The sequence below is a fragment of the Engraulis encrasicolus genome, chromosome 23 (assembly GCF_034702125.1).
Source record: "Engraulis encrasicolus isolate BLACKSEA-1 chromosome 23, IST_EnEncr_1.0, whole genome shotgun sequence".
Classification (NCBI taxonomy): domain Eukaryota; kingdom Metazoa; phylum Chordata; class Actinopteri; order Clupeiformes; family Engraulidae; genus Engraulis; species Engraulis encrasicolus.
Window position 1 is genome coordinate 14,765,837 of NC_085879.1, and position 12,916 is coordinate 14,778,752.

General features: G+C 42.3%; 1 protein-coding gene across 1 annotated transcript; it reads right to left on the reverse strand.

The window, feature by feature from the left end:
• Positions 1–2,437: 2,437 nt before the first annotated feature.
• On the reverse strand, positions 2,438–11,789 carry LOC134439905 (inactive all-trans-retinol 13,14-reductase-like). The gene is made up of 11 exons (XM_063189819.1): positions 11,624–11,789; positions 11,180–11,362; positions 10,752–10,993; positions 9,890–10,088; positions 9,486–9,683; positions 6,033–6,152; positions 5,108–5,246; positions 4,423–4,532; positions 3,712–3,872; positions 3,426–3,576; positions 2,438–3,062 (listed from the first exon to the last, which is right to left on the reverse strand). Exons 1-11 carry the CDS (start codon positions 11,787–11,789, stop codon positions 2,896–2,898), a joined length of 1,836 nt encoding a protein of 611 aa, XP_063045889.1. The 3' UTR covers positions 2,438–2,895.
• Positions 11,790–12,916: the final 1,127 nt, after the last annotated feature.

The window sequence follows — 12,916 nt, forward strand, 5'->3', positions numbered from 1 at the left end:
TGGGCCGCACTCACAACCTCCAGGGCCGCATAACTTTCAGTTTCACACCAGTGGGCCGCCAGGGCCATGGGACTGCATGGACGAGTAGCATTATTAAGCCCAATTTATGATTCCGATGCACTAAGAATAACGTGCGTCTTTTCCCAAACGCAACACAATTACCAACCCAGCTGGTTTTTTTTTTGTCGGGGGGAGATTCCCACGGTAACACAAGTTGCAACAGGCTATTTGCAAAAGGAGAAATTACCAACCGGTTTCCAACTGATTTGCCGACGTTTTTTGGGTCCTAATATCCTCACGTTTTAGTAGAGGAATCAGGTGTTCAATGGTTAGGCATACTCAAAATAATTCTAGTTACTAAATCTTTATCTTAACAGAGTCTATCCCTTGGTCACTCCTACCTCCCTCTCTCATTCTATCCCTGTGTGTGTGTGTGTGTGTGTGTGTGTGTGTGTGTGTGTGTGTGTGTGTGTGTGTGCGTGCGTGCGTGCGTGCGTGTGTGTGTGTGAGGGATGCAAATTATCGAGTAATTTATTAATCATTAGTTGATAGCCTTATTGATCGACTTACGATTAATTGATAAGCAGCGTTTTTCCCCTGAAATCTCAATTTTTCTCGAAAAAAAACTACTAAATCTAAAAATTTTAATTAGAAATTGAGATAAAATACCACATTTAAATTAGTTCTATTTGAATTCTTTAATCCAAAGGTGTTTTAAATATTCCCACTATTCACACCCCTCTTCACACACTCTTCACATGCCCATTTCACCTGGGTCTCTGTAGGTTGAATTGCGATTAATGCTTTTTAATCGATTAACGCATTGATCGATTAAAGTCGATTAATCGATTAATCGTTTGCATCCCTAGTGTGTGTACGGTGTGTGTGTGTGTGTGTGTGTGTGTGTGTGTGTGTGTGTGTGTGTGTGTGTGTTTGTGTGTGTGTGTGTGTGTGTGCTGGACAGCATGGGATTGCAAAGATGTTTACAAACTCATAATCACAGCTAAGTGATCTGGGAGACTCCAGCAACCCCAGGCCCGAAAAATAGCCTGAAGCTACTGAACTGAACTGAACTGAACTCTCCAAACCACAAACACACAGGAACTATCCATTCATATGTTTTTTGTATTTGGAGTAATTAAATGACAATCTTGTTCAGACTAGTTTCAGAGAGTGGAAAACATGTTATCAAGTCTGGGGTGAGTTTCTCAAAAGAGAAGTTGTTAGCCTGTTAGCAACTTCGGTAGTTGCCAATGGGAAAATGCATTGAAAACAACAAAGTAGCTAATGTAGTAAGCAACTTTGGTTTTGAGAAATTCACCCCTGGATTGTGTGTGTGTGTGTGTGTGTGTGTGTGTGTGTGTGTGTGTGTGTGTGTGTGTGTGTGTGTGTGTGTGTGTGTGTGTGTGTGTGTGTGTGTTAGAGAGAGAGAGAGAGAGAGAGAGAGAGAGAGAGAGAGAGAGAGAGAGAGAGAGAGAGAGAGATAATGCCCTTAAAACAGTGTTCCCTATCAGACATCCTATCTTACACCTCGCCAGTTGTTTGGAGAGGTTGTCCATGTTTGGAGAGGTTGTCCCCGTTTCACCTGCATACTGTATGTTGATTACCATTAAATCAGAATATGTATGATGTATCCAGGTACACCCCTGAGTATGAGTTTAGCGAAGAGTTTATAATGATTCACTCTGTCAAATGCCGTGGAGGCGTCAATAAACCCCCAGAAATATTGTGGAACCATACTTTTTATATGATTCAACAGTTTTTTCTCAAGGCATATATTCATAGATCATTACTCTGTATACAAAATAGTTTCTGTGGTATAAATGAACTCACACAGTCTATCTAGCAGCATCTCTACTCTTTGTCTTCTTTCACTGCGGTCTGTGATATTAGAATAACAATAAGCTGGGGCCCAATTGTTGGATACAATTTTAAACCAGGCAATTATGCTAACAATATTACTGATGCTAATGAGAGTGATGTCACTTTCTGATCATGCACTACTATACATGGGTTCTCAGTGTTTATCAACACGATGTTATGAGGAGGGGCAAGACACTGGCAGCCAACCACGTGAGCTAATTTTTTAACCGACAGCGGTTTCCAACAATCAGAGGTTGAGTTGTGCGCAGCTAAGTTCGCGCAGTCAGGTTATGAACAAAATTTAGAAATCCATGTATATGCTTCGATGATCAATACCTAGGCACATTTACCATTTTTCGTGAGTATGCATTGTAGGGAAAAAAATACATGATTATTACATAATAAGCATTTTTGCCTGGTTTCAATGGATATCCAATACTTGGACCAAACGTGATTATTATTGTGATATCACAGACAAGACAACAGCCAAAGAATACGAGTAATGCTCTTATGAAGAGTCATGTATGTGTATGGATGTTTTTGCTTGACTAAAAAAACTACTTTTCAGAAAACAGTATTTTCAATCGATCTTTAATATTGAATATTTAACATTGTACACATTGTACACATTTAACACATTGACATTGGTCATGAACAATGTAGCCTAATACATAGTGAACGTAACGGTTCAGAATCAAAAATGAAAACAATGGCATAGAATACAGTAATAAAAAATACCAAATTCTTCCACAGCCTAATCCCATCCAGAAGCAGTATATATACCATAGAAAGATCCCATATGAAATACTGTAGAAGATCCCAGATTACATGCTGCACACTAAAAACTAATACAAACAATGTGTTTTTGGACATAGCAAAAGCATCACAGCTTCATCACGAACTAACCCATTATCACTGTAGTATGTTGGCCAGTGGGGTACTCTTTCCGTAATGACTTGCCCAATCAGGTGTTCTCACCACAATCAGCCTATTGGGTGTTCTCACTGCAGTTTCTTGGCCAATTGGATGTCCTCACTGCAGTTTCTTGGCCAATCGGGCATTCTCCTTGGCCTTGGCCCTCTTGAGCCTCTTCTTGATGAGGTGCAGGTGGGCATAGATGTTGCGGTTCAGCACGGTGGAGGCACACAGCAGACCCCCTTGCAGCTCCCCAGCAACACCACTGCTGAAGACGTCCTGACCTGCAGGACACACACACACACACACACACACACACACACACACACACACACACACACACACACACACACACACACACACACACACACACACACACACACACACACACATGCAATATTTTATATTCAAGACTGCTTTGCTGTCCCAAGTCTTAGACATATGATGCTACACAATATATGAATGCATAGACATATGGACACCAATTCACACACTACAAAGACATACACATACACCTACACACACACAAGCAGAGAGAGAGAGAGAGAGAGAGAGAGAGAGAGAGAGAGAGAGAGAGAGAGAGAGAGAGAGAGAGAGAGAGAGAGAGAGAGAGAGAGAGAGAGAGAGAGAGAGAGAGATCCTCTTACCTGAGATGTAGAGGTTCTTGACAGGTGTGTCGCAGCGGTTCTTGGCCATGGATATGGGGTCATATCGGTCCAGGGTCTCGGCTGAGTACATGGCTCCCAGATGAGCACCGGTGTAAGGAGACAGAGGAGTGGACACCTCCTGGTACACCAGCTGAGATACACACACAAACACAGAATTGCTGTGTTAAGACATGAATATAAGGTATGCATGGCATACGTATGGCACACAAGCATACATATGTACGTATGTGTGTGTGTGTGTGTTTCTGCTTGTGTCTGTTTTTACCTTCTCTCTGAGCTTGGGGAAGTGTTGGCAGGCCCAGTCAAACATGTTGTTGGCGAATCTCATCTTGTACGCCATGTAGTCGTCTCCTCTCGTACTGTCGACGTTCCACTCGTCAAACCAGTCAGAGTTCACGTAGGTCACCATGATCATGGAGGTCTTACCTGCCCAGGGGAGCAACAAGGAGAGGGTGTAAGGTGTGTGTATTGTACTGTAGGTACACACACACACATACACACACACACACACACGCACACACACACACACACACACACACACACACACACACACACACACACACACACACACACACACACACACGCACACATACAGTATTCTACTGTGGGGATCCTCCACATTGGCAAACTGATGAACGAACTGAAGAATTCTTCAGTGCTCTTATAGGAACTTTGAGGTTTGTTCAAGAATGTTTAGGCTTTTCAGAGAACCTCTGCAGGTCCTCAGAACTTTTGGGTACCACCACGATCCAGTTGAGGGTTCTTGGAGGAACCTTCAAATTTTTACAATACACACACACACACACACACACACACACACACACACACACACACACACACACGGACACGCACGCATGTGCACACACACGCACGCACACACACACACACACACACACACACACACACACACACACACACACACACACACACACACACACACACACACACACACACACACACACACACACACACACACCTGGGTGTCTGATCTTGGCGGTGGTGTCTTTGGCAGAGGGGAGGGTGAAGTACATCATGGGGATGTTCTCTGGGGCGTCGTCTTTGCTCAGGCTGAAGAAGTTATCCATCCTGACATGAAGAAATTACATTTTATTTCATTATCCAACCTAACAAACAATTGGTAGAGACGTTATCTAACCTAACACACACAATCACAAATTCATTCAGTTTGTGTAAGAAGTTATTCACACACACAATAGCAATGACCAAGTACACAGAATGGCAATGACCAAGTTCTAATCTACATGTATTATTAAATGCTCGGTGTAATGTTGTAGTAGTGTAGTAATAAGTATTGTCTTTTAACAACGATTACAGCGTTCCACTGGTGGAAAGTTGTGCACTGTGACCGCACAAATAGACCAGGCGCGATGCGATTCAAGCGACAGAGTGCAGCAGCAAGCGATACGAGCGTTTGAAGAGACTAGAGTATGTCCGTACAGGCCGTGTAGAAGTTATCTAACCCAACACATAGGCCTACTGCACTTTCAGCAATCACAGTAAACATAGCAAACATGACAAACAAGTCAATTTGGAGATTGCTGCTCCAAACGCGTAATTGGACCATTTCAGGTCAAGGACAAGGTTATGTTACATTGTGCGAGGTACCAAATGAGCCAAGGATGTAATATTCATGCACTCACATCTTGTCCATGTCGTTGTCCTTGTAGAACCAGTTGGTGGCCTGGCCGAGTCCAAGCTCCTCTGGAGTGGCATCAAACCCACAGAAGGTGAGCAAACATCCCTTACCTGGTTTCATGAGGTTCACACGCTCCTGGATATCTATACATAAACAAACCAAAAAGTAATAAACAAAGAGAAACCTAGGCTGAGGCATGAATAGCAGGTTCTTTCATCATTTTTATACAGAATGGAATAGAATAGAACAGAATGGAATAGAACGAAAAAGACGGTACATGATTTGAGCTTCGGGATCTTTGATACTGAGGGTTGACTGGTTCACTAAATTGCAGGGTCCAAGCAACATAAAGATTAATGTGATGTACTGTACATGACAAGTGTTTGTGGTCTTCAGTCACGATGAACCCTAACCCAAGGCTAGGCCCACATAAAACCCTAGCCCATGACTGACGTAACCAGACGGGTTGGGCAAGCAGTCGCGACCAGGTTGCTAATGTCAGGATGCAGAATCCTGTTGGGGTTGTTTTGAATTGCAGGGGTAGGATGAGGTTGATTCACAACCAGCCCATGACTACCCTGATGCTTGAAGGTTCATCCTGCCCTACAAAGGCAAAGTGCAGTAACTATGCTAACATTGAAAATGAGAAAAATGCCTTCAAAGCCTTGGTATTAGGTCGGATATTGTAGTTACTGCAAATTTCACCTAGCATTATCTCTAAAAGGGGACACATTTGGACCATAGGTCTTCCTGACAAGGTAAAGGCGGTGTGATGAAGACCAAGATGTCTGCTCATGAATGTTGTTTGAGACAGAAATTCTAAAATGTGCGATAGCCAGGCTAGTCTACCTCTGTTTTTATAACTTGATAACAACTAATGCTTTCTTTAATTTTATCTGTCTGTAATGTAATGTAATGGCGGGACTCACCAGGCTTTATGACGACCTCTAGGGGCAGGAGCCTGTTGAAGGTGTTGAACACGCCGCAGTTGGAGATCACCATTTTAGCTCTCACCTCCACTTCCTCCTGGCCTTTCCTCACCACCACACCTGACCAATCACAAGCCAGACGTGCCATATAAGCATTCCATCATGCAATACGAGCACATACCAAATCATAAATGACACACATGGTCACATATGGCATATGTAATGGCAGTATAGTACCCCACAGGTCTGTGGGCAACTCTACTCCCCTTTAACTAGTAGGTCTATTTAATAAACATAATGAAATATAACACATAATATGTATCATAGAGGACAGGTGTTGTATGACCATAGATATAAGTAAAACCATACATACTGTACATGATGAACTGTAACACATACTGAAACATAAATGACACATGGCATACAGTACACGTATAGCCATACGTAAACCGTAATACGCAATATGTTATGGCAGTGGTTCTCAACTGGAACAGTCTTGGGACCCACCATTTTCTAGTCAAGTCAATTCAATGCAATTCTCAAAATGTAACCAAGACTCGAATGACTGGTTGCACGCTATCTATCTCGCATAAACATTCAGATTGTATCTATGACTACAGATGACACAGAGTTCACTAGCCTATCAAAATAAAAGTTGTAAATTGTTGCAGGAAAAGTTGGATTTTTTTTTTTAGAATTACGTTTTTTTTTACACCAAGGCTCCGCGACCCACCCATGACCCCTCCGAGACCCACTTTTGGGTCGCGACCCACCAGTTGAGAAACACTGTGTTATGGAATATATAACACAAACAGAATCATGACCCAGTCCACAGGGATCAGGGTGACACACAAACACACAACAAAAAAGTAATAATGATTAAAGATATCTCTGTCTCTCTTGTGTAACTGAAGAGTTCACATGCAAAACCCCCTAACTCCATTTCTGAAGACCTGCACTTCTACATTTTTAGAGAACCCCGTTGTTGGTTTGGTTTACATTCATGTACTTGACAATACATATAAATAGTTATATTTCATAAATAAAATGTTTAAAATGCAATTTTGATAGCTTTGTATTCAATAAAAATGATTTAAGATTATTTTCTGAAAAGGCACTTAGGGGGTTTTGCATCTGAACTCTTCAACTACTGTCTGCAAACATGACTTCCACTTTGTGTAAAGAACAATGCTGTAACCAGAGAGAGTAGAGAGAGAGAGGTTCCATTGACTCAATGTTTCCAGCTTCTATTATTGCAAGGGGGAGGGGTGGGGAATCCCCCTTTAGACAGACCTAGGCAGACCTAAGGACTGTTCTATTCAATGCTAGGAGTATTATGACACACCCCTTTAGGCAGACCGGAACCTGGTCATGTTAGGTGCCCATAGCAACCTATTACATTGGCATATCTCTATATACTTAAAGAATCTCTGCTGTAACTACATCCTCCAGTCCCCCTCCACAGTGCAAAGCAAAGGTTAGGTTAACAAATGCAGAATAAATGCTTTTTAGTATGGCACTATATACTGGGCTATGCCTTTTTTGAATTAACGCCCCATGGACCTCATCACAAGCCTCCCAACGCCCCCTTAGTATTAAGAAATAAAATGGACTAATGCCCCAAATGGCAACTAAGCACCCCCCCCCCCCCCTCTCAGTTGTATGAGTGATTCTCCGATTCGCCTACGCTTTTAAGTCCGTGGATTTTATTTGCCAATTCCACTAACTATTAACTGCATCCAATGATGTTTTGGACATTAGAAAACATTTATCTTTCATATAACACAGAAAGTGTAGACATGGCATTATTTCCCTCAGCAAGAATGAATATTTAATACTGGTTTTGGGCGTTTTCATGCCGTCCCGTTTTCCAAATGTCAGATTCAGTCTTCATATTAGCATGTAAAGAAACTTGTTTTGCCCAAGACGATTGCAAATGTTGATTCACAGTAATCATCAAAATATGACAAAACTGTCAGAAAGACCGCTGTCCTTTCTATTATACATGAAATTTGCCATTTTGTGCGTGTCCACGAAAACTGTGTTAACCGTGTCACGGTCTGAAACCCCCGCCTTAAATCAGTAATGGTTTGGTCTTAGGCCATACGAATAACATCACGTGATGTCATAACCTCTTTGGCAGGATATGGGAAGACTTTTTTTGGTAAGTTTTGAGCTCCATCCTTCCTTAATTTAATCCTTTCTTTTTCATGTTCTCATAGCGGGAAAATTGCCTGTCAACTGTGTTATCAACATATTCATAAGAATCTGAATTAGAAATCACATGTAGAAAAACACAGATAAAGCATACAAATACAGGTACATGAATTCATTAAGGTGTTCTGGTGGAACTTCTGAGGTCCTCAGTTAGCACAACACCATAAAAATGGCTGAAATGTCAACCATGTTACCGTCAATGGTGTTACAATTAGCTATGACAGTCAGGGTTGCCAGATGAGGCTGATGATTTCCAGCCCAAAAAATGTTCAAAACCCACCTGGAAGCACAAAATCCCGCCCAATTCTATTGATTTCTATGGCAAAAAGTGGGCAGGTTTTTCTGATAAATGCCATTTTTACCCGCACACGGCCATCCTAAGCAGCCCAATTGGGCGGGAACCAGCCCAATCTGGCAACACTGATGACACTGGAGAAGGAGTATGTTTTTGCCAATTTATCTCCATATTGACAGACAAACAAAGAAAAATAATTTGTGTTCAAGGGAGATGGGTTCGTCAGCTCTGTTTTTTTCTCCTAAAAAAGTGCCGACTTGTTCCCCTGCACTGTTGACCGTAACACAGTTGAGTAGCACGGTTGACTGTTTAGAAAGTGTTTTTCAGCTATTGATCCCTTATGTGTTGGAAAAATCCTATGAACAGACACTAGGGATTATCTCTGGAGAAGGAAGTCTTGTGTAAGGAGGGTGACTAAATTCAAATCAGACGTTACAGGGATTTATAATGAAAAAGGTGTCAGTCTGTATCACAGTGAATCATAAAGTCCTACTTATGAAGCTCAACAATCACATTTTCTATATCAGTTGCACAGATTAATGACAACATTATTGCTAAGGGACATAAGCACTTTCAAACGTATGTTGTTTCAACTCTGTAGTATTTTTATATATGTTTGAAATGACATAGTACTTGTCCATAACACTGTTGACAAAATAATCAAGCAAATCTTCGCTTTCATTAGAGTATTTATCAAATGATTTAAGATTAAGCTTGGCAATTTGTTTGTTTGGAAACTTAAATATATACACTATGTAAACATCTAGGTCATTTAGTTGAAAAAAAATACTGATAATTGACATTTTGCTTTTGCCAAAAGCGTAGGCGAATCGTAGAATCACTCGTATGCTTCTCAACGCCCCCATTGGGTTCCCCAATTGCCCCCTGGTGGATGCAGAGGCCCTGCTGAGAAATACTACTTTGCCCAGGCCAACACTCACCACAGGCAGCTCCAGCAGCGTCCAATAGGATTCGAGAGACCGGCGCCCTCACCAGCACCTCTCCGCCATACTTGCGGATGGTGTTGCTGATGTGGTAAGGGATCTCACTAGCGCCCCCCTTAGGGAAGTAGGCACCACGCTTATAGTGGTGGACGAGCAGGGAGTTGATGAGGATGCTGGAGTCCTTAGGTGGAGTTCCTGTAGGGAAGAGAACGCAATAAAGTTAGTTATTTAGGTAGTTAGTTAGTAGAGAATGCAATACAGTTAGTTAGGTAGTTATACTGTACGTGCATCTGTGCATGTGTGAGTGCATGCGTTCGTGTGTCACTGACTCACCATAAAAGAGGTAGACATAGAGTGTGTGTGTTTGTGTGCGTGTGTGTGTGTGTGTGTCGTTAACTCACCATGGAAGAGGTAGTTGAACATGACCTGCAGGTCCTTGTTGTTGGTCTGCATTCCTGCCCACCAGGAGGCGCTGGTGTCTGACAGTGTGCTGTGCGCGGGGAGGAGGCGGTCAGCGATGCCAGACTTTAGCATGTAGAGGGCCAGCCAGCGAGGGAGTATCTTCAGTGCAGCCAGGGCAGGTATCTGTTTTGAACACAGCTAAAGAATGGGGCAAAAATGATTAGACTCAGTTACAAGCATGTTGATAAAAATGAAATGCATTGTGAAAAAATATCACAGCAATATTTGTTGTGTAAGTTCAACACTTAGAAAGTAGAACCATCTGCGAGAGTTTTAGGGCCTACATTTGAATCTTTAAGTGAATAGTGCAAAATTTAGTTTGTAGTGTCCAAGCAGGGTAGTATATAATTAATGTACAAGAGCGATATGAGTGGTAGCAATCTCAGGTCGAAAGCTGCAAAATTAATTTGTCATATTACTGTTTCATACGAATCAATACACGACTACATTGTAGGCATGGACTGCAGCTGTTACAGGCTATATTGAGATCCACTCTCTTCTCCCCTCACAGCAGTGGTGTAGTCTACTTTTTCATGGTGGGTATACTGTATATTTGAGCATTTTTTGAAGTGGATATACTGTATATTTGAGCATTTTTTGAAGTGGATATACTGTATATATTTGTGCCATTCAAAATAATGGATCAATCAATTTTAAGTGGGTATATTGAAATCCCTGAAATTTAGAAATGGGTATACTCTGTATACCCGCATTCTACGTAGACTACACCATTGCCTCACAGGCTCTAGAATCCCCGTTGAGAAACAATAGTCTAAGGTTGAGTATCCTGCCCTTTTGCACCTTTGTGAGTTTGAAGAAGTTCTCCACGGCCTGGGTGTCGTTGGGGAACTGCTTCTTCAGGTGGGCCTCCATCTCGGTCTTGCCACTGAGGAGCGTGTACGTGCGGCAGTCGTCCCCCTGGCCGATGTGCATGGTGTTGATGTGCTGGTCCAGCTTCACAAACTCCAGCTGGCCCTCGGTGAGCTGGTCGATCGCCACCTTCGTCAGGCCGTTCTCGTGCATCTGGCCGACGTAGTGGAGGCCTGGATTCACACATGGACGGACAAACACAGACACACGCGCATGCACGCGCACACACACACACACACACACACAAACACCATCACAAAGCAAACACATGCACACACAGTAAGCCATCAGATTACATTACCAGCATCAAACACACACGCACAAAAACTCTCAAAGACACAAACACCTCTGTACACTACCGGTATCGAACTCGAAGCCCTTCTCAACGAAGGAGTGGGTGCATCCCCCGGCGGTGTCGTGCTCTTCCAGAACCAGAACCTTCTTCCCGACCTTAGCCAGGCAGGCGGCCGCTGTCAAGCCCCCCACTCCACTCCCGATGACAACCGCGTCCAGATCATGTGGTATACACTCCTTAGTGAAGTCTGCACACAGATGGGGAATATCAAAGGGTGTGAGAGGTGGGATTGTGTGTGTGTGTGTGTGTGTGTGTGTGTGTGTGTGTGTGTGTGTGTGTGTGTGTGTGTGTGTGTGTGTGTGTGTGTGTGTGTGTGTGTGTGTGTGTGTGTGTGTGTGTGTGTGTGTGTGTGTGTGTGTGAGTATGTGTGTTTGTGCGTGCGTGCGTGTCTGTGTGTGTGCAATGTCTATTACATGGTGGAATTGACGAGCGTTTGACTTTGCCTCACCTTTCTTCAGCACCTTGTCCCTCTTCTTCTGGTCCATCTCCAGGGGCTCTTTGGGCCTCACCGACTTCAGGGAGAACGGGCTGCGCCATCGGAAGAAGAACCAGTAGGTTCCCCCGACAATTGCCATCCAGGAAGGAAGGAATATTCCAAACAGAACCAGCCACATCCTGCAAGGTTCTATAGTGTTCCCACTCTCAAAGTTCCAAGCGTAGAATACTGTAATTGAGGAAGGATAAGTCAACACTGTGTTCAACTTGCAAGGTCCCCAGGACAGGCAACCAAGGTGTCAATGGAGAAGTTAAAAAAGTAAAAATTCTGGGATTTTAATTTTTGAACCAGGAGTAGTCACCTTAGCCTACTTATCCAACCTGTCCAGCCTGCAAGGTGGTTCAAAGAGCGGAAGGGTCGATAAGAGACGGAGATAAGAAGGTTTCTATATGCAGAGGTGGAAAGTAACTAATTACTTTACTCGCGTTACTGTAATTGAGTAGCTTTTTTGTGTACTTGTACTTTTTAAACTGCTTTTACTTAAGTACATTTTCTTTCGAGTAATGTACTTCGGTACATTTTACAGCACAAGCGTTACTGAGTAAAAAAAAATAAAAATCTAGAATTCTAGCCTAGTTTATAAAGAGTTGGCGCGTGCGACCTGTCTCTCACTCAAACGATGATGGCTGACATGGAGGCTGACGATGGAGATTCACTTAACTCAGAGGAGATCAATATTAGCTGTTCTTCCTCTAACCCAGTGCACCCCTTGCACATCTAGAGGCAGAAAACGCTGATTGTTAAAAAGTAACTTTTTACTTTTACTCAAAGTACATTTTAAATTATTTACTTTTTACTTTTACTTGAGTAGATTTTTTGACTGGTAAATTTACTCGTACTTGAGTACATTTTCAACAGAGTACTCTTTCCACCTCTGTCTATATGTTGGAAAGGGAATTATGACAGAGCTTTTTTGGTGATCACAGGTTCCTGTGCATGCATGCACGCACACACACAGGCACAGCGGTAACACTTTAGAATAATGGATGCAAAAAAGCATTATAAAGACTTAATAAATAATTAAGTATTGATGAACGAAACATTAACAAACGTTTGTAAATGACTAGGAAATGTAGACAAATGCTTGTAAATGACTAAGAAATGCTATGTTAATATTGTATATTTATCAAACATTTACAAGTTGCTTGTAAATGAATAAAATACTCTGTTATAAGGTGTGTAAAATCTTGAATATATCATTTGTAGATATTTTATAAAGCATTAATAAAACTTAGTTAATAATAA